This window comes from Melanerpes formicivorus, unplaced genomic scaffold (genome assembly GCF_026170545.1).
Source record: "Melanerpes formicivorus ecotype bairdi unplaced genomic scaffold, bMelFor1.0.p_v2 SCAF_118, whole genome shotgun sequence".
In the NCBI taxonomy this organism is placed as follows: Eukaryota; Metazoa; Chordata; class Aves; order Piciformes; family Picidae; genus Melanerpes; species Melanerpes formicivorus.
The window spans coordinates 407,695-433,227 of NW_027142470.1; the positions used below are offsets into that span (position 1 = coordinate 407,695).

The 25,533-nt window shown below is 50.5% G+C and overlaps 2 protein-coding genes across 2 annotated transcripts in view; both read right to left on the bottom strand.

Annotated features, from left to right (window-relative positions):
- Window positions 1-1,683, bottom strand: part of MATN1 (matrilin 1) — a 29,039-nt gene extending 27,356 nt beyond the window's left edge. The window contains exon 1 of the mRNA XM_068167457.1: window positions 1,596-1,683. Within this exon, the coding sequence (XP_068023558.1) occupies window positions 1,596-1,683 (88 nt within the window). The remainder of the gene's footprint in view (window positions 1-1,595) is intronic.
- Window positions 1,684-4,872: 3,189 nt separating this feature from the next.
- LAPTM5 (lysosomal protein transmembrane 5) overlaps window positions 4,873-25,533 on the bottom strand; it is a 35,403-nt gene continuing 14,742 nt past the window's right edge. The window contains exons 3-8 of the mRNA XM_068167472.1: window positions 25,407-25,483; window positions 24,381-24,509; window positions 23,745-23,870; window positions 22,034-22,129; window positions 17,085-17,177; window positions 4,873-15,651 (exon numbers count right to left, since the gene is read on the bottom strand). Coding sequence (XP_068023573.1) covers window positions 15,577-15,651; window positions 17,085-17,177; window positions 22,034-22,129; window positions 23,745-23,870; window positions 24,381-24,509; window positions 25,407-25,483 — 596 coding nt within the window. The 3' untranslated portion in view covers window positions 4,873-15,576. The remainder of the gene's footprint in view (window positions 15,652-17,084; window positions 17,178-22,033; window positions 22,130-23,744; window positions 23,871-24,380; window positions 24,510-25,406; window positions 25,484-25,533) is intronic.

Below are 25,533 nucleotides of genomic sequence, written 5' to 3' on the forward strand. Positions count from 1 at the left end.
CAGCCACATCCACGGACACCTTCCAGCACCTCCAGATCCTTCCTGGAACAGAGGCTCCAGAACTGGACACAGTGCTCCAGGTGTGGTCTCAGCAGAGTGGAGAGGAGGGGGAGAATCACCTCCCTCTCCCTGCTGGCTGTGCTTCCCTTGCTGCAGCCCAGGATGTGATTGGCTTCAAGATTCCCTCCCCCCCAAAAAAAGATAAAGATGAAACAACCATGTGACTTCAAAACCTGGGACTGAAGTCATAAGCTGTCAGATTTGGTGAGATCCCAAAGAAAACCATGGGAACATGCACACAACCCAACAGCTCTGCCCCTGCAATGCCTTTGTGCTGCAGAGATCCCTGGCTCTGGAGGGGAACCCTGAGCATAAAGACCTTGGCTCAGGAGAGTTTATTTGCGAGATGAATTGACCCAGAAAGAAAATCCTTCTCTGTTTAAAAGCAAGCAAGCACACAAAATAAAATGTCCACACTTGAGGTTATTCAGGAGCAGCTGAACCCCATGCATGGCTTTGGTATCTCCAAGGGCATCTCTGCCACAGTCATTAAAGGATCAGGAGACCTGCCTGGGAACTCAGAATTCAAAGGTGTTTATTTTAGAAGCAGTGACTGCTCACAGCAGGGCTGGGTTGAACAACTACTCTGTTCAGCTTCCTGACTTTGGTAGCTCTCAGTGGTTCTGCAGCAAAGACAACTCTAACCCTTTCCAAATGGCTAAGGAGAAGCTGCTCAGTCCAGCAGCAAAGTCTCCATGGTGAGGAGAGTGAACACTGCAGTCGCTGTCACGCCTGTTTGACAGCTGTCAGCCTGCCCAGGTAGATGCATTATGCATCATCAGAAGATCATTCCAACGGTTTTAAAGCCCAGCAGGACTATTTGCCTTGGCTACCTCTCCTGCAGTGAGTTCCTCAGGTTGGATGGAGCCCTTGGCATCATCCTGCCCTTGGCATAGGAGCGATGCTGCCTGCTACCAGATCCTCCAGCCCTTCCCTTTGCATTGCCAACCGGGAGTGAGAGACCAAAGAGGAGGGAGCTCATCTCCCATCTGGCTGCTCTACATCCTACTTGGAAAGGCAAACAGAACAGGATTTTGCTCAAGAATGGATGAAGTAAAACCTTAGAAGGGTCCATCCTCAGCAGCCTGACCCACATCTGGAAGGTCTCAGTGAGGTTAACCAGAGCATAAGGTGCCTGGCCAGCTCCTTGAGCTCCAGGCAAAACCAGCCCTCTGAGGAGCTGAAGGGAAGAAGCAGGTCTGGAAGGTAGAGAAGAGCACTTCTCCTGCCTGGTCCTCCTCCATCCAAAAGCAGCAAGGCTGTTGCTATGCTGGAAGCTAGCATTGACCTGATGGCACCCTAGCTGTGCCTCTGTCCAGCCCTCCTACCATGCTCTAATGCAGTGTAAGAGGCAGAAGCAAACACAGCCTCCAGGTGCTGCAGCCCTGGGAAAACATTTCACAAAGCTCCTTTGCTTCCCTGACTGTAGTTGGGTATTTCTTCTTCTGCCATCTCCTTCCCAGTCCCCAAGCTGTTTGGTGTCAAGAAAGTGGAGGACCAAGAGTGTGCATCCCACTGCTGAGCTCCACACTTACCTCTCTGCTGTGGAGGTGCTCCACAAGCTCCATAGCTCTGGAGGAGAAGCAGCAAAGAGAGCAGCAAGGCAGAGAAAATCCTGTCCATGGCTGCAGAGGAGCTGGAAGCTGGATGCAGAGTGTCCAGCAAAAGCCTTGGCCCAGAGGTATTAACCTGCCCTTCCTCGGGGAGGCATGGGGCCAGCCCCTGACACGTGTGAAGAGTTGGGGGGGGCGAAGGGGGGGCACCGAGGGGAGAGGGACAAGCAAGAAGGACCAGGAGAAAATATTGCAGGAAGGTGGGGAGGAGGAGGAGGATGTCCAGCCTTGCTGGCCCCCATCCCTTCCACAATGGCTTCATTGCTGGGCTAAGGGGATGGGAAGCTATAAAGAGCCCAAACTGCTGTGGTATGTGGGGAATCTGGGAGCCTAACAGTGGGACCAGTGAAACCAGCCCTGGGGAGCTGGGCTTGACCTGCCAATCACCAGCAAATCCTGGCCTTGGCCACAGTAAGCAAACCTTCTGCGGTGTGTCAGCCTTGTGTCCTTCCTCCAGCAGAGCCCAGGGAGGGGCGGTGGTGGGAGAAAGTGTGTGTGGGGGGGGGGAACGGGAACAGCGTCACACAAATCACCTCTCAGTCCCCACGTCTGCCAAGTGCAGGGCTGGCAACCAGCCTGTGGGATCCAAAGGCTTTGCCTGCTTGGCTTCATTTGCAGGCAAATGCTTGGCTGGAGGAGAGGAAGAGGAGAGCAAAGCCTGGGGAGGCACAGGAGGAAGAGCAGGATGCAGAACAAATTTCTTCCTGCAGGAAACAGTTAGTCCTCTATGAGGCTGTGCCCCCCGTGCAGGGGAGCAGGGAGGGAAAGGATGCACCCCGTAGCCTGGAACGGGAGCTAGCCAGGCAGATTGGGAGTTGGGTTGATGCCTCCCGGTGCAGCGTTCGGCTCTGTACACACGAGGGAGATGCAGCCCCTGCCACCAAACACCAATCACCCACATCAACAAACGAGGCCGATGCTGCTGCTGCCAGCGAGCACAAACCCAAGGTGCTCTCTCTGGAAGAGCTGCAGGGAGCTTTGCTACCAGAGGAAGATGAATTTAACGCCGGCTTCGTCACAAAGCAGCGCATCTGTTTTCTTTCCCTGTTTTGTTGATCTCCTTTTAACTACTGCATTCCACTCGAGTCAGCTGGTTAGAGCCCTTCACCTCTGAGGGCTTAGTCTTTGCTCACCTCTCCAGCCACACACCCCTTGGAGCCCTCGGCCATTTAATCTGCACTGTGTTAGTGCAGTGCTGTCGCAAACTCCCTTTAATTCAAAGCTCACTTTTGCTTCCCTTAGCCACTGCCACTTCCCCCCTCCCCCCCCCCCCTCCTTTTTCTTTCTTTCTAATGTTTTGGGCTTTTTTTTTTTACTCCAAAAGTGCTTCAACAGAGCCTGAGAGCTCCTGTGGAGAAAGGCTTTTTGATTAGGGAAGAAAGGACCTGTCCTCAGTGAAGCTGCCAGGCCACTCTTAACTCTTTCGACATTCAAAGTGGTAATTGGAATCTTGAAAGGTGGCTGTGTTCCCATGCCAAACCAGAGTGGCTTTGTCCTGGTGCTGTCTCCCAGGTGCACATCATCAGCTGCAGCCTCTCCACCATCTTTGGAGCTAGCTGGAAATTTTCAGCCAGAAGGAGCAGATGCTCCAGATGATTTGTATTTGCTCCCATTTGAGGGCTTTTTTTCCTCCCCTTTGATTTTGTTTCCCTCCCATTGGAGGGGGTTTTGGGATCCCATGTGAGTTTTCTTCTGTTTTGGTGTTTTGCTTTGCTTTGCTTTGTTTTGCTTTTCCTGAACCCAGTTCCCCTCTTTCTGTCATTGAGGCCTTTTCCCAACCTTGTTGGATAATGTTCAGGAGGTGAAAATTGGAGATTATCTTCGTGGAGTAGTATAGAAGAGTCATGCAGAGCTTGATGTATACATGTGCATGGTATAAAAACTTCCAACCCCCTTTCCATGGGCAGGGACACCTCCCACCAGCCCACATTGCTCCAGGCTTCATCCAACCTGGCCTTGAACACCTCTAGGGTGGAGACATCCATCAGCCTCCCTGGGCAACCTGTTCCAGGGTCTCCCCACCCTCACTGTCAAGAATTTCTTCCTAATCTGCAGTCTCAATCTTCCCTCTTCCAGCTCAAAGCCATTGTTCCTCATCCTACCACTCCCAGCCCTCCCCAGCAATCCTGGAGCCCTTTCAGGTACTGCAAGGCTGCTCTAAGGTCTCTCCAGAGCCTTCTCTTCTCCAGGCTGAACAGCCCCAGCTCTCTCAGCCTGTGCCCACAGGGGAGGCTCTCCAATCCTCTGATCATCTTTTTGGTCTCCTTTGGACCTGTTGCAGCAGTTCCAGGTCCTTCTTGTGCTGAGGGCCCCAGAAATTAATGCAGAGCTCCACATTTAGTTAGTCAGGAGGTGTTAGCTGTTACATAATAGGTTGGACTTGATGATCTCTGAGGTCTTTTCCAACCTGGCTGATGCTATGATTCTATGTTGGGTCTCATGAAAGCAGAGCAGAGGGGGACAATCCCCTCCCTCATCCTGCTGTTCACATTTATTGACTCATAGAAACATTAAAGCTGGAAAAGACCTCTCAGAGTATCACAGTATCAGTCAGGGTTGGAAGGGATCACCAAGTCCAACCTTCTACTCCACACCTCTATGACCACTAGACCGAGTCCCCAGACAGGCTGGTTTGGGTTGGAAGACCACGTCTGTACATCCAGATGTCTGCACATCCATGCAGACACTTCCCTCTCCTCCATCCATGTTTTTCATGGATCTGTTTATTTGTTCATGGATCTGGATGAGTGCTAACACCTATAAATACCACTCAGTGATGTCCTCCTCTGCTTGTGTGCACAAAACTACCTTTGCTCCCCAAGTACATAGGGCAGCCTCACCCAGACATTTGTGATTATTAGGGAATAAAGTAACATAAAAGCCTCAAATCTGGGAGGTGGGTTTTTTTTTGCCTCCAGCCCTGTCTCTGATGAGGTTTCTCCTGCCCTCTGCCATGCACACAAGGATTTCTTGGTGCAGGACACTTCTTTGCCGGCCGTGAATGGGGATCATTCAGAGCCCTCCGTAAATGAGCTCTCTATGGCTGTTCTTGCCGAGGAAAACATAAAGTTTCTCTGTGTCATTTAGCTGCTAATTAGCAAAGGAAGATAAATACATTTTCAGGTGGATATTTTCACTAGCAGGGCTCGTGGCAGGCAAGCAACATTAAAGCTTGGAAAACAGGGCGAGAGGCGAAGGGTTCGCTGGGAGCTGCAGCCCTGAGTCTCGAGCTCTGCAGAAAGAGTGTTTATTTGTAATATATGAAACATAACTTTTCTTTTCTTTCCTCCCTCCCCCCAGGCCTCCTGAAAATGCAAACAGTGGGGGCAATCTTTCTAGAGGAAAATATGCAGCCAAAGCTCTCCCCCAGCTTTGCTTGCGGCCTCAACAGACAAACCGTTAACGGCTTGCGCCGGCCCCAGAGCCCGCCGGGCCCTTCGGCACTGCTCCTGTGGTAGCCTTCATGTGTCCTGGCACAGGGAAGGGCTCTCCATCTCCTCCCAAAACATTCACCTCCATGTCTCCTTCCTAAAAAAACAGTGCTTGTTTTAGCTACCAGGTCCTCTCTTTCTTCACACTGCAGAAGGTCCTGGTTCCACCTCGCTCCTGCTGGAAGCAGCAAAGAGTTTAGGTTGGAAAAGGCCTTTAAGAGCAGAGCTCCTGTGGTAGGCTTCATGTGTCCAGGCACAGGGAAGGGCTCTCCATCTCCTCCCAAAACATTCACCTCCATGTCTCCTTCCTAAAAAAATAGTGCTTGTTTTAGCTACCAGGACTTCTCTTCCATAGTATCAGTCAGGGTTGGAAGGGACCACAAGGATCATCTAGTTCCAACCCCCCTGCCATGGGCAGGGACACCCCACACTAGATCAGGCTGGCCAGAGCCTCTTCCAGCCAGATGAACTGTGGTAAATCCTCAGACTGAACCAATCCAACAGCAAGCCTTTCTTCACACTGCAGAAGATCCTGGTTCCACCTCTCTCCTGCTGGAATCATCAAAGAGTTTTGGTTGGAAAAGGCCTTTAAGAGCATCCAGTCCAACCATTCCCTAACTCTACCAAGGCTGCTGCTAAACCATGGCCCTCAGCACCACATCTCTGCCACTTTGAAACAACTCCAGGGATGAGGATTCAACCACCTGGGGTGCTGCATCCAGCTCTGGAGCCTTCAACACAGAAAGGACATAGAATCATAGAATCATAGAATCAATAAGGTTGGAAAAGACCTCAAAGATCAACAAGTCCAACATGGAGCTGAAGGAACAGGCCCAGAGGAGGCCATGAAAATGATCAGGGGGTTGGAGGTAGCACCTCTGCTAGAAGGACAGGCTGAGGCAGCTGAGGGTGTTCAGCTTAGAGAAGAGAAGGCTCCAGGGAGACCTAATAACAGCTTTTCAGTACCTGAAGGGCAACAACAAGGCTGGAGAGAGCCTGTTTGCAAAGGCCTACAAGGACAGGATGAGGTCAATGGTTTCAACCTAGAGAAGAGCAGATTTAGATTGGATGTTAGTAACAAGTTCTGCACCATGAGGCTGGTGAAACCCTGGAACAGGTTGCCCAGGGAGGTGGTTGAAGTTCCATCCCTGAAGATATTCAAGGTGAGACTCAACAGGGCTCTGGGCAACCTGATCTAGTTGAAGATGTCCCTGCTGACTGCAGGGGGGTTGGACCGGATGAGCTTTGGAGGTCTCTTCTAAGCCAGACCATTCTGTGGTTCTATGAACCACATACCTCTGGGCAGTAGTGCAGCTGGCAGAGGAGGTAACTCCTCATTTGCCACAGGACAAGCAAGTCTGCTGCCATAAGCTATATAAATGTAGGTTCTTTTTCTCTCACTGTATGCAAAACATTTCAGGGGAAGGAAGATCAAACAGGAAAAGCCACAGCAAATGACATTTTTTGTTCCAATGGCACAGACCTGGCTGGGGTCAGAGTGGCTGGACAGCAGCCAGGCAGAAAGGGAATCTCTGCAGAGAAGGAGGCTCCACAACCTCTCTGGGCAGCCTGCTCCAGGCCTCCAGCACCCTCACACCAAAGACGTTTCTCCTCATTTCCAGGGGTTCTAGTTTGTGCCCATTGCTCTTTGTCCTGTTCCTGGGCACCACTGACAAGAGTCTGCCCCCAGGCTCTTGCCCCTCATCCTTTAGCTCTTGCTGAACATTGCTCAGATCCCCTCTGGGGCTGCTCTTCTCCAGGCTCAACAGCCCCAAGGCTCTCAGCCTTTCCTCCTCACAGAGATGCTTCAGGCCCCTCAGCACCTTCTGGATTGCCTCCAGTAGTTCCCTGCCTGTTGAACTGGGGGCCCAAAACTGGACCTAGAACACCAGACCTGACCTCTCTAGGGCAGAGCAGAGGGAAAGGACAACCTCCCTTGACCTGCTGGCCACACTCTTCTTAATATATCCCAGGACACCATTGGCCTTCTTCACCACAAAGGCACATTGCTGGAGCATAGGGAACTTGTTGTCCCCCAGCACTCCCAGTGCCTTCTCCACAGAGCTGCTTCCCAGCAGGTCAGCCCTCCCCTGTGCTGCTGCAGGAGGCTGCTCCTCCCCAGGGGCAGGACCTTACTCTCGCCCTTGCTGAACTTCAGGAGGTTCCTCTGCCCAACTCTCCAGCCTGTCCAAGCCTGCCTGAATGGCAGCACAGCCTGACAGGCTGTCAGCCACTCCTCCTGGTCACACTGCTTGAGCCAGAAGAGGGTTGGGAAGGGACAAACAGCCAAATCCTGAGTAGCTTTCTGTTGATTTTGACTGCATTGTAAACAAACCTGGTAGCTGTAGTAAACACAACTTTCTGGCCCTCCAGCCCCAGAGAAAACTCCAAGGTGGAGCAAAATGCTCAGCAATTTTTATTTTACCTTTCTCTGGTCTTTTTTTGGTCTTCCCATGTGAGTGTTTCTGAGCTGGATCCACAGCCTCCATTTTCCCAGTACTCAGAGAAATGGTGACAAAAGCTTCAGTCAAAGCTCCAATTCTGGTCCTTTACCCCCAGTGTGTTTCTATTTCTGTCTGTCAGTAGGGGATGGAGGGGTGATGAAGACCACCTCTGACTTCTTCATCACCAGGAAGATATTTACTGCCCCAGCACTGGACTGGGAGAGTGATATTTACAGCAGTGGGCTCAGTGCAAAGCATAAACCAAATGATATAAAGGGTGAAGGAGTGGGGAGAAATGATGACTTTACCCCCAGCTCAGGATCAAAGAGCTGCTGTTTCTCCTTCAAGATGCAAAGGGCTGGCAAGTGTCCTTCTGCTCTGCTGCTGGAAGCAGTAAATGCTGGCTGTGGCCAGGCAGGGTTTGTGTATTTTATGGGTCACATTTCTTTCAGAGGGATTATTTTCTATCTGCCATCTTAACCTGGCCCATGTCTTCCTGCTAGAGATCCTGCTGTGGCAGAGGGTTGGACTCAATGATCTCCAGAGGTCCCTTCCAACAGGCTCTAACATCCTCTGATCCTGCGTTCCCCCACAGACTAAGTTGCCTCCTAGGCGCTGTTTTGACCACCTGCAAAACCCTGTGGAGCTCATGTCATAGAATCATAGAATCATGGAGTTGTTTTGGTTGGAAGAAATCTCTATGATCATCCAGTCCAACCATCAGCCCAGCACCACCATGGCCACTAAACCCTATCCCCACGTGCCATGGCCACACATTTCATGAACACCTCCAGGGCTGGGGACTCCACCACCTCCCTGGGCAGCCTGTGCCAATCCCTGACCACTCTTGCAGCAAAGAAATTGTTCCTAATCTCCAGCCTAACCCTCCCCTGCAGCAATTTCAGGCCCTTTCCTCTCCTCCTATCACCTGAGACTAGGGAGAAAAGATCAACCCCCACCTCACTGCAACCTCCTTTGAAGGAGTTTCATAGTTTCATAGTTTCATTCAGGGTTGGAAGGGACCACAAGGATCAGCTAGTTCCAGCCCCCCTGCCATGGGCAGGGACACCCCACACTAGATCAGGCTGGCCAGAGCCTCATCCAGCCTGCTCTTAAACACGCCCAGCGACGGGGCCTCGACCACCTCCCTGGACAACACATTCCAGGGTTTCACCACTCTCATGGTGAAGAACCTCCTCCTCACATCCAGCCTGAATCTCCCCACCTCCAGCTTCATTCCATTCCCCCTAGAGAGCCAGAAGGTCTCCCCTCAGCCTCTTCTTCTCCAGACTGAACAACCCCAGCTCCCTCAGCTGCTCTTCACCAACCCTGTTCTCCAAACCCTTCACCAGCTTTGCTGCCCTCTGTCCTCCCTCCATGCCTTGACTTCCTCCACTTGCATGGTGCCAGCAGCAGCCTGGCCTGGGTTGTATCTGGGTAAACAGCAGCATAAGTCACGATTTGCAAAGATGAAGGTCACAGTGCAGGCAGCTCTTCTCCTGCCAACACAGCAGCTGGATCAAGGCAAACAGTGGGGAGATGCTGGCTCAGGCAGCCCAGATGGTTGGTAGAATCATGGAATGATAGAATTGTTTAGGTTGGAAAAGATGTCTAAGTTCATGGAGTCCAACCATCAACCTAAGACCACCATGGTCATTAAACCATGCTTAGAAGAACCACTCCTGGTCAGGCTGTTTGAGGCTCTGAGCAACCTGTTCTGGTTGAAGATGTCCCTGCTGACTGCAGGAGGGTTGGACTAGAGGAGCTTTAAAGTCCTTTCCCCCCCAAACCATTCTAGGATTCCATGGAAAGGACCAATAAAGACTAAGAAGAAGGACAGCTTTGTAAAATGACTTTCACCAGCAGAAATGTTCCAGAAAGCCTGTGGGCAGACACAGGGGAAAGAGAGATCCTCAGCTGGAGTCCAGGAAGGCTTCTGGCTTGATGGAAGGGAGAGCAGACAGAAAGCAAATGGCAGCCAAAGGATCTGGGCAGATGCATGAGCGTGCTGCCAATTGCTGTCATTCTGGACCCACCACTGGGGACAGCAGTGGCAGTGACTTGCTTGGACTGATGCAAGTGAGTAATTATCCTAATGAATTGTCTGCAGGAGAGCTAAAGCAGAGCCCAGCTTTTGATTTATGCAGCTGTACCAGTGCCTAGCCCAGGCTCCAGGCTCAGAGTCCTGCAAGGTTCAGAGGTGTCGTTCAAAGCAGCAGGAACCAAGGCAGCAAGAAAACCCAGGCAAGGCAGCAGGAGCCATGTGGGGCAGGACAGGCTGCAGTGACAGGCTCCTGGAGGAATGCCACACATCCATCACCCGGGATTCCCTCCTTGCTCCAGGGCCAGGCAGCACACTGCCTTACGTCAGCTGGAGGAGATGCCAGGGAACGCTGCCAAGCTGCTGTCTTTGCCCTCTTCAAGCTCTATTTATACCCACTCATGGACACCAGAATATCCTTGGGATGTGAGAGACCTTTCCATCATCTCTCAGTCTGCCTGGTTCTGAGCACAGCTGCTCCTGTTGCATTAGGCTCTATTTGTGCCAGTAGCTAGCAGCTCCACCGTGTTTCCTGATGCCATTTCAAAGGCTGGTAGAAGCCAGCACTGGAAGAAATGCTTCTGATCCTCCCCAGCCTTCACTGACTCCGTGTTTCCTGCCAGCTCTGGTGCTGTTTAACATCCAGGAGGATTTGGGGAATCAGAAGGTTTGATGAGTTGCTTTGTCAAAGGCTTACAAAAGGCAGTGGGCTGTGTTGCTGGAGCAGCCTGTTTGCCTTCACCTGAAAGCACAGGTCCCTCAGTGGCCAGGTTGAGCTTCCACATATCCCAAAGACTGTGAATGGTGTATGGGAGCACTTCCAGCATGGAACTGGTTTCAGCAGTGTCTCACTGGGACCACCCCAAGGCTGAAAGAAGGAGCCTCAAGGAGGGCTGTCCTGGGTCAATAGATAAAACTCCTCTGCAATGGTGTAGAGCACAGCTCCGTCTCACCCAGCCATGAGGACTACCTACAGCATTTACTTCTCACAGAACTCCAGACTCCCAGCATGTTAGTGTTTGGAAGGGATCTCTGGAGAGCATCCAGTCCAACCCCCCTGCTAAAGCAGGGCACCCACAGCAGCTTGCCCAGGAGCACAATGGCCGGGGGGGTTGGAATCTCTCCACAGAAGGAGACTCCAAGACCTCTCTGGGTAACCTGCTCCAGGCCTCCTGCACCTGAAAGTTAAATTTAGAATCATAGAATTGTCAGGGTTGGAAGGGACCTCAAGGATCATCCAGTTCCAACCCCCCTGTCATGGGCAGGGACACCTCACACTACATCAGATTGCTCAGAGCCATATCCAGCCTGGCTTTAAAAACCTCTCCTCAATTTCAGGTGGAACTTCCTGTGCTCTAGTTTGTACCTGTTGGTCCTTTTCCTTTCAGTGGCCACCACTGAAAGGAGCCCAGCCCCATCCTCAGGATCTCCACCATTCAGCTCTTGCTGAGCCCCTCTCAGGCTCAGGGCTCTCAGCCTTTCCTCATGATAGGAATCATAGAATCACAGAATGGTGTAGGTCAGAAGGGACCTCTAAGATCATCCAGTTCCAGCCCCACTTCCCACAGCCAGGGACACCTTCCACTAGCCCAGGTTGCTCAAGCCCTGTCCACCCTGGCCTTGAACACTATCAGTCCCAGTCCAGTCAGGTTAATCTACTGAACAGAATAGAATAGAATAGAATAGAATAGAATAGAATAGAATAGAATAGAATAGAATAGAATAGAATAGAATTAACCAGGTTGGAAAAGAACTCAGAGATCATGGAGTCCAACCTGTCACCCAGCACCATAAACCATGGCACCAAGTGCCTCAGCCAGGCTCTTCCTAAACACCTCCAGGGATGGGGACTCCACCACCTCCCTGGGCAGCACATCCCAACGGCCAATCTTTCTTTCAGTGAGGAACTTCTTCCTAATACCCAGCCTAAACCTCCCGTGGTGCAGCTTGAGACTGTGTCCTCTTGATCTGGTGCTGGCTGCCTGGGAGAAGAGACCAACCCCCACCTGGCTAAAACCTCCCTTCAGGGAGCTGTAGAGAGCAAGAAGGTCTCCCCTGAGCCTCCTCTTCTCCAGGCTAAGCAACCCCAGCTCCCTCAGCCTCTCCTCATAGGGCTGTGCTCCAGACCCCTCCCCAGCTTTGTTGCCCTTCTCTGGACACCTTCCAGCATCTCAACATCTTTCCCAAACTGAGGGGCCCAGAACTGGACACAGGACTCAAGGTGTAGCCTAACCAGTGCTGAGAACAGGGCAGAATGACTTCCCTGCTCCTGCTGGCCACACTGTTCCTGATGCAGGCCAGGATGCCATTGGGCTTCTTGGCCACCTGGGCACACTGCTGGCTCATGTTCAGCCTACCATCAACCAGTACCCCCAGGTCCCTCTCTGCCTGGCCGCTCTCCAGCCACTCTGACCCCAGCCTGTAGCACTGCATGGGGTTGTTGTGGCCACTGTGTAGAACCCAGCACTTAGAACATCTCCAAGGTCCAGGAGCATCTGCACCTCCTTGAGATTCTAAAAGTGGTCAGGTCCCTCTACCATATCTGTTGTGACAGCACTGAGACCATCAGCTCAGTCTTCTCTTTGCATCAAAGGCTTGCTGCTCATTTCTCCTCTGCGCTGGGAAAACACAACTAAAAAGCAGTGTGTGGAGCAGCCTTAAGCCTGTGTGAATCGGGTTCTGAGACTCACACCAGTAAATCAGTTTGGAGAAGGAAAAACAGGGGAACAGCAGCATGTTAAAAAGAGCCTTTTATCAGTCTCAAACCCAGCATTGATAGCTCCATCCTCTGATTAAATCACAGCTCTGGGTCAGTTTGTGTTGGCCAAACCCTCTGACGTTGCAGAAAACCAAAGCCACTTCCTGTCTAGAGCTCAGCCTGGAAGCTCACAATCAATCTATACAGTTTATCACTTTGCAGGGTTGGGATTGGGGTTTTTTTTGAGCCAGGCTTTCATGGGGAACTCTTCTGAGCCCTGCATGAAGCAGCGGGATGGTCTGGCTTGCTAAGAGCCATGGAACATGGGGGTGCATGGAGTGTGTCCAGCAGATCCAGGGAGCTCCTCCTCCCCCTCTACTCTGACCTGGTGAGGCCACACTTGGGATACTGCATCCAGTTCTGGGCTCCCCAGTTCAAGAGGGACAGGGATCTGCTGGAGTGAGTCCAACAGAGAGCTACAAGGATGATGAAGGGAGTGAAGCACTGCCCTGTGGGGAGATGCTGAGAGCCCTGGGGCTGTTCAGTCTGGGGAAGTGAAGACTGAGAGGGGATTTAATAAATGTTTAGAAATATCTGAGGGCTGGGGGTCAGGAGGGAGGGGACAGGCTCTGCTCAGGAGTACCCTGGGGTAGGACAAGGGGCAATGGATAGAAATTACAGCACAGGAGGTTCCACCTCAACATGAGGAAGAACTTCTTCACTGTGAGGCTCACAGAGCACTGGAGCAGGCTGCCCAGAGAGGTTGTGGAGTCTCCTTCTCTGGAGACTTTCCAACCCCATCTGGATGTGCTCCTGTGTGACCTGTGCTGGATTCTATGGTCCTGTTCTGGCAGGGGGTTGGACTCAATGATCTCCTGAGGTCCCTTCCAACCCCTAACATCCTGGGATCTGTCATCCTGTGAACATCAGGTTCATTTAGAGGATCAGGTGTGTAGCAGAAGGCTCAAACTGTGTGTTGCTTGTTCTCTAGCTGCTTTAGCTGTGTCAGCAGAGTCAATTAAACCAAGAGGCTGAGGGACTGTTTAACCCTGCTGCAGGAACTAAGCAGTGATAGTTTGGACCTGATGATCTCAAAGGTCTTTTCCAACCTGGTCTATCCTATCCTATCCTATCCTATCCTATCCTATCCTATCCTATCCTATCCTATCCTATCCTATCCTATCCTATCCTATCCTATCCTATCCTATCCTATCCTCCTATTCTATCATCCTATTCTATTCTATTCTATTCTATTCTATTCTATTCTATTCTATTCTATTCTATTCTATTCTATTCTATTCTATTCTTAATGGGAATTCAATTAGAGGTGGACTTTGAACCATTTAATGGTGGAAAAGGTTTTTTCACACTCTTCAGTTGGATCACATCAAGGAACCCTCTTTGGGTCGGCATTTCTCCTAATGATAATTTGGGCAGAGACAGTTAATTGGGGTTTGGTCAATCCTGGCCAGTGGAAGGCAGCCTGGTGAAGGTGTCCCAGTGCTGTCCCTGGTGATAGTGTACAAGAGGAAGGAACAAGCTGGGTTGTCAGATGAAATTGTCAGGCTGGCTGTTCCAGTCACCATCTTGTCCTTTGTGAGCAAGGACACACTAGATCACATCAGCTAAGGACCATTTCTGCTAACAATTTCTTTTCAGAAAGTAAACTCTTAAGAAGACTGTGACCAGCAGGTTGAGGGAGGTTCTCCTCCCCCTCTGCTCTGTCCTAGTGAGGCCTCATCTGGAGTTTGTGGCCAGTTCTGGGCTTCCCAGTTCAAGAAGGACAGGGAAATACCAGAGAGAGTGTAATGGGGGCTACAAGGATGATAAAAGGACTGAAACATTTGTGTGATGAGGAAAGGCTGAGAGCCCTGGGGCTCTGTAGGCTGGAGAAGAGAAGGCTGAGAGGAGACCTGATGAATGTTTACAAATATCTGAAGAGTGGGGGTCAAGAAGAAGGGGCCAGACTCTTTCCAGTGATTGGATCAGGGGCAACACACACAAGCTGGAACCCAGGAAGTTCCACCTCAACTTGAGGAGAAAGTTCTTTGCTGCGAGGGTGCTGGAGCCCTGGAGGAGGCTGCCCAGAGGGGTTGTGGAGTCTCCTTCTCTGGAGACTTTCAAAACCAGTCTGGATGTGTTCCTGTGTGACCTGCCCTGGGTGAGGCTGCTCTGTCAGGGGGCTTGGACTGGATGATCTCCAGAGGTCCTTTCCAACTCCCACCATTCTCTGACTGATCCCATTGCTTCCTTGCAACATGGCTGGGACAGCAAGGACAGCATCCTTCAGAAACCAGACAGCAAAGTGGTGAAGCCATTGGCAGGTTATTTTTTTTTTTCCTCCTTTTAAAAATGTTATTATTTAATTGAAACTCCTCTTTCAAGTCACTCTAAAAGCACAAACCCCAAAGTACAGACACTCAGGCATGACATGGCAGAGCAATACAGTGACAGTTCCAGCACATCGTACACATTACCAATCATCATTCTGAGGGTGTCAGGGAGTGATGGGACTGGGGGGGAATGGAAAAGAAATAGAAATGGGGAGATTCAGACTGGATGTTAGGAAGAAGTTGTTCCCCATGAGGGTGGTGAGAGACTGGCACAGGTTGCCCAGGGAGGTGGTGGAAGCCTCACCAGGGGAGGTTTTTGCAGCCAGGCTGGATGCGGCTGTGAGCAACCTGCTGTTGGAACTGGATGATCCTTTCCAATCCCTCACAATTCTATGATTCTATGATCATCAGAAGCAGACAGGATGAAGTCTGCATCGTAGCCATCTGAAATCTTCCTTCTTCTGCTGCTCCCTTTCCCTTAGGGTCCTGGTCAAAGGTGCTGGTTGGCAGAGCTTCAGCGCTGGACTGTCTCAGCAGGAAGGTTCTTGCCCTTTTCCCCGCATTCCACTTCCTGAATGTCTCAGCTGGTGAGTTAGATGTGAGACAGATGAGAAACAGCATCTTGCTGGCAGAAAGCAAGCCTGACAAGGGATTCAGGCCAGTGCCTACACTTCACATCAGCCAGATGGCCGAGGCCAGTGATGGGGACCTCTGAGGTGCCTGGTGCCAAGCTGATGAAAATTAGCACCGCAGCTGGGTAGCACCAAGTCAAAAGTGCCAGTGCTACCCTACAAGGCACCAACTCCAATGGTTCACCACCACTCTTTGTAGGCTCATAAGGTGAGCTGGGTTGAAATAAGCACAATAAGGACTTCTCAGTGAGGCTGGCTATCTGGCAGCAGGGGTAGGAGGCACCAACAGCAATGCAGATGTTGTCTTCTCGCCATGAGGGCAGCTTAGATTGCTACATAGGGTGGTGGGGATTCCTTGGAAGGCAACTCTAAGGCTTCCTCATAGGATGGCAGCACAGCCTGAAAGAGAAGACCATTAGTTATGCTCTAGGGACCACACAAAGGATTTGATCCTGGCTCTTTTTCTACCTAGTTCAAAGTAGGGTAAAAGACCCACATGGGCTGTAAGCCTTAAAGGACAGAAATCCAGGAGAGTTAGAGGTCAGCAGCACTTTCTAACCACTTTCCTGCCAGTCCCACTTCCTTCTCCCAAAGCATGGCTGCAACAAATGGACCAAGGCTCTTTAATGGCCAGAAAAGAAGCCTCATTGCCCAAGCTCAGCTCATTGCAGAGGGCCATGACGCAGGCACAGCAGGGCACAGGCTGCTGGCAAGACAAGGCTCATCATATCTGCCAGCTTTCAAGGAGACAAATGCCTACACTTAGCATCCTGTAATCCTCCTCTTCTCATCCATCTATAGAGCACCTTTTGGGTTTGGAAGGGCTTCAGTATCTTTCCATTGTGTCAGAGCAGCTGGATGCTGCTCTTTAAAGAGATCACCTAGGGAGGGACACTGATATTCAGCATTTAGCAGGCTGTTAAGATGCAGTGCAATGCACCAAGTCTCTCAGACACTGACCCACTGAAAGGTGAAGGCCACCTTCATGTTAAGCAAGGGGAGCACTATCATGCCTCAGAAACCAAAGTTCAGCTCAAATTAAAAGCACATCTGTGGATCAGAGAACACAAGGGATGTGCCTGGAGCCTGAGTTTCAGGTTCCCTACAGACACTGTTGGCTTTGAAATATTCTATACAAAAGTAGAGTCATAGAATAGTTTGAGTTGGAAGAGACCTTCAAGTTCATCCAGCTTCAACTCCCTTGCCATGGGCAAGGACACCTCATACCAGACCATGTTGCTCAAGGCCCCATTCAACCTGGTTCCTTCTCTGGAGACTTTCAAAGCCAACCTGGATATGTTCCTGTGGAGCCTGCCCTAGGTGATACTGCTTTGGCAGAGAGGTTGGACCTGATGATAATCTCTGGAGGTCTCTTCCAACCTCTAACATTCTGTGATTCTGAGGCTTGGAGCCTCCACAACTTCTCTGAGCAACTTGTTCCAGGGTCTCAACACCCACATGGGGAAGAATTTCTTCCTAATGTCTCCTCTAAATCCATCTAAATCCAGCTTCTTCCAGATAGGAGCCATTGCCCCTTGTCCTGTCACTCCATGCCTCTGGATAAAGTCCCTCCCCAGCTCTCCAGCAGCCCACTTCAACCACTGGAAGGCTGCTTCAAGGTCTCCCCAGAGCCTTCTTTTCTTCAGGCTTTACATAAATTTAAAGGAATGTAACATAATTGGATATTGATTATCTGGAGCTGTTGGAGCACTTCTAAATAGGGTTAGACTGTCTCTCAGACCATCAAAAACCCCAAAGTTAAGACCATCCTGCACCTCATCAGTCTAAACTATGCCTTCTCCTGGTGTAAAGCTGAAGCAGTTCTTACTCACCTTTTCAACTGCTTGTGGGTCGACTTTCACTTCTTCCTTCTTGCTGGCTTTAATATACTTGAAGCAGCTCAGGACACACTTGAACATATAGGCCTGGAAAGGAGAAGGAGAGGGAAGTTTGCCACTGCATTGCAAGTCAACAAGAACACATCCATTTGGCCATCAGCCTGCTGTTGTCCTGCTTTCTTCTCTGGAGGTAAAGATTATGAGACCATGTGTCAGCCTCTCTTGATCCTCCACCAGAAAAGTGAGGATTCCCTCTGTGCAGCTTCCATCTGTTCAATAGGACCATCAACACCATGAAATACAAGCAAGACCTCTGAGAGCACAATGCCATCAGGTAGGAAAGGAGAGTGTGTCCTCCATGGTAGGGTTCTGAGCAAGCTACAAAGCCTGTGAGTCTCAGAAAAGTACCTGGGGCACAACAGCCACCTCTCAGAGACCCAAGGACCTCTGGTAAACCAGAACTGACCTGAGAGTTCAGCCCAGCCAGCAAAATCATAGAACTGTCAGGGTTGGAAGGGACCTCAAGGATCAGCCAGGTCCAACCCCCCTGCCATGGGCAGGGACACCTCACACTACAGCAGGTTGCTCACAGCCACATCCAGCCTGGCTGCAAAAACCTCCAGGCATGAGGCTTCCACCACCTCCCTGGGCAACCTGTGCCAGTCTCTCACCACCCTGATGGGGAAGAACTTCTTCCTGACATCCAATCTGAATCTACCCATTTCTAGTTTTGCTCCATCCCCCCAAGTCCTATCACTCCCTGACACCTTAAGAAGTCCCTCCCCAGCTTTCTTGTTGCCCCCTTCAGATACTGGAAGGCCACAATTAGGTGTGCAGGAGCTACACCTTTCTGAGGAGACCACCTTGCACCTCCCCGAGGTAGAAGAGGCAATCAAGGGAGCTTTGCTGAGAAAAATTGATTGATTGATGGATTGTGGCAGAAGAAAGTAAGCCAAGGCTGTGAAACATACCATATTAAATCAATATTTTCCCTGCCCTGCAGAGCCAGGCCAAGTCGTGTGCCTCTTGTTTTTATTGGCAGAAGAGCCTCCTTTCAAAACAGTTGGCATTTGCAAAGGAACATTGGGAGTTGTATGCCCTGAGAACAAGCCATCGAGCTTAGGTTTTCCTACAACAATGAGGGCTGTTTGCCTTGACACAAAGCCAAGACAAAGAAGGGGAACAAGGAATGAAGTATCTGAACTGCTGGAGGAATTCAGTCTCTCAAGCAAACTCCCGGAGATGAGGAGTTAAATCCAAACTTTGGGCACCCTCAGGGAATGCTGCAAAAAGCCTTTCCCCCTTCCAAAAGCTTCTTTAGACAGGGAGAGACCATGCAAGGCACTGAAGCCACCATATAAACTGTACAAACCTTTTCCTCGTCTGTGAAAGAGAGCTGAAAAAGCTTAAATGAAAATCATACAACAAAAGATTCTTTGGTTTGGTTCTGGAAGAGTTTTTTTCCCTCCCAGTGCCAGCTGAGTTTCTACACCGAACTGAATGAAGTTGCCTTCAGTTAGGACTGGTGCAAGCAGGAGCAGACTCGAGTTGAGTGTGGAAGTGCTCACAGACAATGTCGAGGCAGGCAGTGACCTGGCTAACTCAGAATTCACTGTAGGATACCCTTGTCCACACTGAACTGGAGAGGAAAAGCTCTTCTAGCAGCTATTGACATACCAAGTGGGTGGGAAGCTTATCCTGGAGGTCAGGAAGTCAGCTACTTCTGAAAGCCCTCCTCTCATTTCCCATCAGGAATGGTTTATTCCCCTTGGTTCCTGCCTTCTTGTCACCATTCTGGTGGAGAGGGATGGCTTTGTGACACTGAGGTGAGATAAAGATTGCTCGTGGATGCACAGACCAGCAGGGGAGCCTGCTTTGGGAGGTGCTGGGTAAGCATCACCACTTCACTCACTCTGCCCTTCGAAAGAACTTAGACTTGACTCCGAGGAGCTTCGAGTGGAGCAGCTGATGATCTCACCACTGGGGCTCTACAAGGAAATGTGGCAGGGACCACACTGGTGAGGAGCTGGGAAGCTGCATGGAGAGCTTTGCACTTTGCAGCAGGACAGGTAACGATAGGACTGGGGGGAATGGAGCAAAACTAGGAATTAAGAGATTGAGATTGGATGTTAGGAAGAAGTTCTTCCCCATGAAGGTGGTGAGAGACTGGCACAGGTCGCCCAGGGAGGTGGTGGAAGCCTCATGTCTAGAGGGTTTTTGCAGCCAGGCTGGATGTGGCTGTGAGCAACCTGCTGTAGTGTGAGGTGTCCCTGGCCATGGCAGGGGGGTTGGAACTTGCTGATCCTTGAGGTCCCTTCCAACCCTAACAATTCTATGAGTCTATGATTCTATGCTCCCTGCATGGGGTGGTGTTAAAGGAGAGAAAGGAACAGAACAGAACAAATGGAATGGAATGGAATGGAATGGAATGGAATGGAATAGAATAGAATAGAATAGAATAGAATAGAATAGAATAGAATAGAATAGAATAGAATAGAATAGAATAGAATAGAATAGAATAGAATAGACCAGACCAGACCAGGTTGGAAAATACTTTCGAGATCATCAAGTCCAACCTATCACCCAGCACCATCTAATCAAATAAATCATGGCACCAAGCACCCCATCCAGTCTCTTCTTGAACACCTCCAGTGATGGTGACTCCACCACCTCCCTGGGCAGCACATTCCAATGGCCAATCTCTCTTTCTGTGAAGAACTTCTTCCTCACCTCCAGCCTAAACCTCCCCTGGCACAGCTTGAGACTGTGTCCTCTTGTTCTATTGCTGATTGCCTGGAGAGGCAGGAACATTGCACCCATCCCCTCAGCATTGTCAGAGAGCTCATCCCTGCTATAAGGAAGAGCAATGCTTTGCAGGTCTCCTATGTGGTCACTGGCAGGGGTGTTTAGTGGAGCAGGTGCCCCATCTCCATCTGACAGACCCCTCTTTGGCTGAGTGATGCTGTGGTGTGGGAAGCAGATAACTATTTGGGGGCAGTAATCGCAAGCTGGCAGGCAAACAGCACCAGATACACTGAAACATTTCAGTCTAGGAGCAATAAAATGCTTGTGATGGGTCATTGAGCAAGGCAAATTGTGCAGAAAGATCCTGAGCTACTCCAACATATTTAGACAGTACCTTGGTGCAGGCATTCAGTGAATTGAAACTGATGTGCCCTAAATTGGCCAAATGGTGTTTTCAGGTCTGAAATGTTTGCTGTTGCTGCCACTTTCCTCATCAGATCTTTATCACTTGGGACAAAGCCTCTCATGAAAATGCTTTTGCTGCCCAGGGAAGAGGGGAGGGATTATCACTAAGTTTAAAGGAGGGGGGGAGGGAGCGGAGGAGGGTTCCTAATGACTTGTTTGGAGGAGTTTAGCAGACCAAGGAACACTTCTGCCTGCTCATTGCTTTATTTAATGGCATCATAGCCTGCATCAAGAACAGAGTGGCCAGCGGGAGCACGGAAGACATTGTGCCCCTGTACTCAGCACTGGTTAGGCCACACCTTGAGTCCTGTGTCCAGTTCTGGGGCCCTCAATTTAAGGACATTGAGACTCTTGAACGTGTCCAGAGAAGGGCAATGAGGCTGGGGAGAGGTCTGGAGCACAGCCCTGTGAGGAGGAGTCTGAGGGAGCTGGGGGTGTTCAACCTGGAGGCTAAAGGGGAGGCTCAGGGGAGACCTTATTGATCTCTACGACTACCTGAAGGGAGGTTGTAGCCAGGAGGGGCTTGGTCTCTTCTCCCAGGCAACCAGCACCAGAACAAGAGGACACAGTCTCAAGCTGTGCCAGGGGAAGTTTAGGCTGGAGGTGAGGAGAAAATTTTTCCCAGAGAGAGTTGTTAGCCATTGGAATGTGCTGCCCAGGGAGGTGGTGGAGTCACCATCCCTGGGGGTGTTCAAGAGGGGATTGGACGTGGCACTTGGTGCCATGGTTTAGGAGTCATGAGGTGTTGGGTGACAGGTTGGACTTGATGATCTTTGAGGTCTTTTCCAACCTTATTGATTCTATGCATTCTATTTGTCACCCCCCCACCCCCCCCCCCACACACACACACACCCCCACACCCCAAATCCTTGCTCCTCCAGATCTCCAGCACAAGAAGTCACTGCAAGTTAAGCAGCCTGGGAGCTGACCCTGTGCAAAATTCAAATCCAGCAGTTTGCCAGGCTGGTGAGAGTGCAGCTGGGTTTCAGGGTTATCTCCACTCCTACTGCTCAGCTTCTGGAAATATTCAAAGTTATTCTGAAGCCAAGTCTGCAGTGCAGTCACACAAGACGCTCCACTCCACACTGCCTTGTCTGGGCACCTGGGAAGGGTCTGAAGCAAAAGTGCTTTCCAACAGAAGCAGCACCTTTTTTTTTTTGTCACTGTGACAGAATCTGCTCAAGCACCTGGAAAAAAGCATCAGGTTTTCTTAGCTGGTCTGAAACCCCTGAGTGAGAAACCTCTCCTCTGATCCACCGAAGCAAGAAGAATAGAAAGCAGCTGGCGGTGGAGGTTTCTGAGGTGTAAGCAGGATTTGAGCAGCTCAGGGGTTTTAATTAAATTTCAGGGTATCAGTGTGCACAGCTCCACTCCCAGCAGTCTGAGTGGAAGATCTCACCTGCTGCTTAATGACTGCATTTATTTTGGCACACAAGCACAGGAGAGTTTCCTCCGTTTCAAGCATCTTGTCCTTCTGAAGATGAATGGGCAGTGAGCGTTTGCTGGATGTAAGAGAGGTTTTTGCTTTGCAGTTCACACCTGCAGAAGCACAAACCCAGTGATGTGAACAGGAGACCTGCCTCAGACATAGCTCCTGTTATGCCCAAGGAGAGCTCAATGAGGCTTTCCAGTGCCCTGGAGATTTGAGAGAGAAGTATAACCTGTTCCACCTTTTCTCCAGGCTAGAGAGATTCTTTTCACCATCCCCCCGCCCCGACCCTGCAGCCATTTACCTTCAGGAAGAGGACAGCAATGAATGCAATGGTGAAGGTGATCATCACTTTGGCATATTCCTCTGTCGGTAACTTCTCCAGGGTTGGCAAAAAGCTCTGTGAAAAGAGGAAAAGAGGGAGAGGGTCTCAGCCATGAAAAGAGGGAGAGGGTCTCAGCCATGAAAAGAAGGAGAGAGTCTTAGTCATGAAAAGATGGAGAGAGTCTCAGCCATAAGGAGGAAAAGAGGAAAAGGGTCTCAGTCATAGAGAGGAAAAGAGGGAGAGAGTCTCAGCCATAAAGAGGAAAACAGGGAGAGTGTCTCAGCCATAAAGAGGAAAAGAGGGAAAGGGTCTCAGCCATGAAAAGAGGAAAAGAGGGAGAGGTTCTCAACCATGAAAAGAGGAAAAGAGGGAGAGGTTCTCAACCATGAAAAGAGGAAAAGAGGGAGAGGTTCTCAACCATGAAAAGAGGAAGACAGTCTCAGCCATAAAGAGGAAAAGAGGAAGAGGGTCTCAGCCATGAAAAGAGGGAGAGAATCTCAGCCATAAAGAGGAAAAGAGGGAGAGGGTCTCAGCCTTCTTCTAACCAGGGTCACACAAAGTGGTGGAGATCCCAACCAGTTTCTCATCCTGCTTCTCAGAAACATAGGACAAGACCACCACCTTCTTTTGCTCATCAGGATGAGCACAGGGAATTTCCACACACACCCCATGCCCCTCCACCCCCACCCCCCTACTCTTTACACTCTTCTGGCAAAGCTTTTCAGAGGACTATTTAAATGAGGAGTCTAAGTGTGACTGTTTAATAAAGATGAAAAGTTGATGCATTTTCAATGTGGGCAGGCAGGCTCCATCCAAATCATTTTGCTCTGCAATTTGCATCCATCAGACTCTCACAAGAAAAAAAAACCCCAACACTAAGGAGTACTGGGGAGAAACACATCCAAAAGCAAGCTGCCAGTCAAGAGCACCATGTTGGTGGGAAGGTGTGGAAAATCCTCCTCTTGTCTTCACAGAGCAGCTCTGGCTGTAGCACAGGGATCAGAGAAAGTGTACTCTGTGTTAACAGCCACTTCCTAGGAGGAAGGAAACTTCACAGCAAGAAAAATCAGCTGAGCTTGCTCAAATTGCACCCTGGGCTGCATTAAAAGGAGTGTGACCAGCAGGTCAAGAGAGGTGATTGTGCCTCTCTCCTCTGCTCTGGTGAGACCTCACAGGAAGGGCTGGGTACAGTCATGGGGTCCCTAACAAAAGAGAGACAGGGACCTGGTGGGGTGGGTTCAGAGGAGGCCACAAAGATGATCAGAGGGCTGGAGCAGCTCTGCTATGGGGACAGGCTGAGAGAATAGGGATGTTCAGCCTGGAGAAGAGAAGGCTCCAGGGATATCTTAGAGTAGCATTTCAATATCTGAAGGGGATCTACAGGCAGGCTGGGGAGGGACTGTTTAGAAGGGCCTATGGGGATAGGATGAGAGGCAAGGGTTTGAGACTGGAGCAGGGCAGATTTAGGTTGGACATCAAGAGCATGTTCTGCACAAAGGCTGGTGAGACACTGGGACAGGTTGCCCAGAGAGGTGGTTGAGGCTCCATCCCTGGAGATATGCAGGATCAGACTTGATGTGTCCCTGGGCAGCCTGCTTTACTTGGAGGTGTCCCTGCTGCCTGCAGGGGTGTTGGATAAGGTGACCTTTGAGTGGCCCTTCCAACCCAATGCAAACTGTGAATCACCTACCTCCTTGTCTGAAGACTTGAGGCTGAAATAGGTAGGGACCTCCACACATGAGCTGCAGAGAGTCAGAATACTCAGGCAGAAGTCCAGCAGCTGCAGAGCCAGGAATGGGATCTTCGAGTGTCCCTGCTGCCAGAAGGGCAAGGAACAAGGATTTGGTTACTGTTGACAAGACTGTGGCACCTGGATAGATTTGCCATGTTTTCCACGGGGCCTGTGGCCTGCTCACACTGAGAACCTCAGTGGTTTAGTTCCCTTGCACCAGCCCAAAAGAGGAGCAAACCATCTTGTTGGGCTGATTGATACAAGCCCCACAGAAGAATCCCCTCTAGCTGCGGCAGTGATCCTCTTAGCAGCTGCAGCAGTGATCCTCTTAGCTTCTCTCCAGCAAACCTTTCCTTGCATGGGCACACCCAAAGGCACCTCTCCAAAGCCATGAGATGGAAAATAAAGTCAACAGGGAGATTCCCAGGCACAGGAAACTAAACACAGTCCCAGCTGCCATTACCCACTAGTCCCCAACTACCTTGCTATGAAGAGCCATGGCCCAGGGTAGTGATCCTCTATTCCTACCCTAGGCGTTGGTCTTCATTTCATAGAGAGCAGAGAAGGCCACCCCAGAAGTGAGCTGCTACCTACCACGTGGCTAAGGGAGGACACAGAAATGATTGCTGGGACTTGTATGTAGGAGCTGAACATTGTTAGGAGGCTGAGGAGGAAGTCCATGACTTGCAGAGCAAGGAAAGGGATCAGGAGACGTTCCCTCTTCTGCAAAAGAAAAGCAATGCCAGTTATAGCTGTTCTGAAGACCAGCTATCAACACCTGAAATCATGGCTATTGAAGGTGCTCCAAGAATAAAGACCCCCCCTGGAATATCAGCATCTCATTCCATATGCTGTGGTGACAATCCATTCACAATGAAGGGCATCAGCACAAACTGGAACCCAGGAAGTTCCACCTCAACAAGAGGAAAAACTTCTTTGGTGTGAGGGTGCTGGAGCCCTGCAGCAGGCTGCCCAGAGAGGTTGTGGAGCCTCTTTCTCTCCATTCACACCCATTTGGATGTGTTCCTCTGTGACCTGCCCTGGGTGACCCTGCTCAACGATCTCCAGAGGTCTCTTCCAACCCTAGCACTCTATGATTCCATTTCCCTTGGAAAGCTTCTCTGAATTCTCACTGTGCCATTGGAACCTGATCCCATCAGAGCTGTCATTCAGCTGTCCCCAGAGTTTACCACCACAGAGAAAGCTGAGCTCCCACACCAGTGCCTGCTCATTTCTTCTCCTGAAACAGGAAATGAAGCCCCAGCATAACAGGGGAGTTGCACTTCCCCCTCACCCCCCAGGATCTGACTTGCAAAAGAGCAAAGAAAAGAGGCAGTAAACCAACGTTTTCAGATGATAACATTTCCAATCCTTAAACCAAAAATAGCCTTGGTGGAAATGTCAGCCAGGGTGGGTAAACCTGGCAGCAAGCAGCCTTGCAGATGAACCCAAGACTGCAAACCAGCTGCCTTCCCCCTGCCATGGGAGAGCAGAGAGATTTATCTGCTGCTGTTAGCACAGCTCAGCATTTTCACTGCCATCCCCTAGTGCCCTCCTCTAATGCCTCCAAACTCAGAGAGGCCTCAGCCAGCAGCTAAATGTCACTTGTGCAGAACATACCTTGACCACGCCGAGGAGGAGGTTGAAGCTGATGGCAAAGAGCATGATGATCAACAGGAAACTGGTGATGACATCAGCTGAAAGGAAGAAAAGAAGTTACCACAGTGCTGGAGGCTGGAGCCTGATG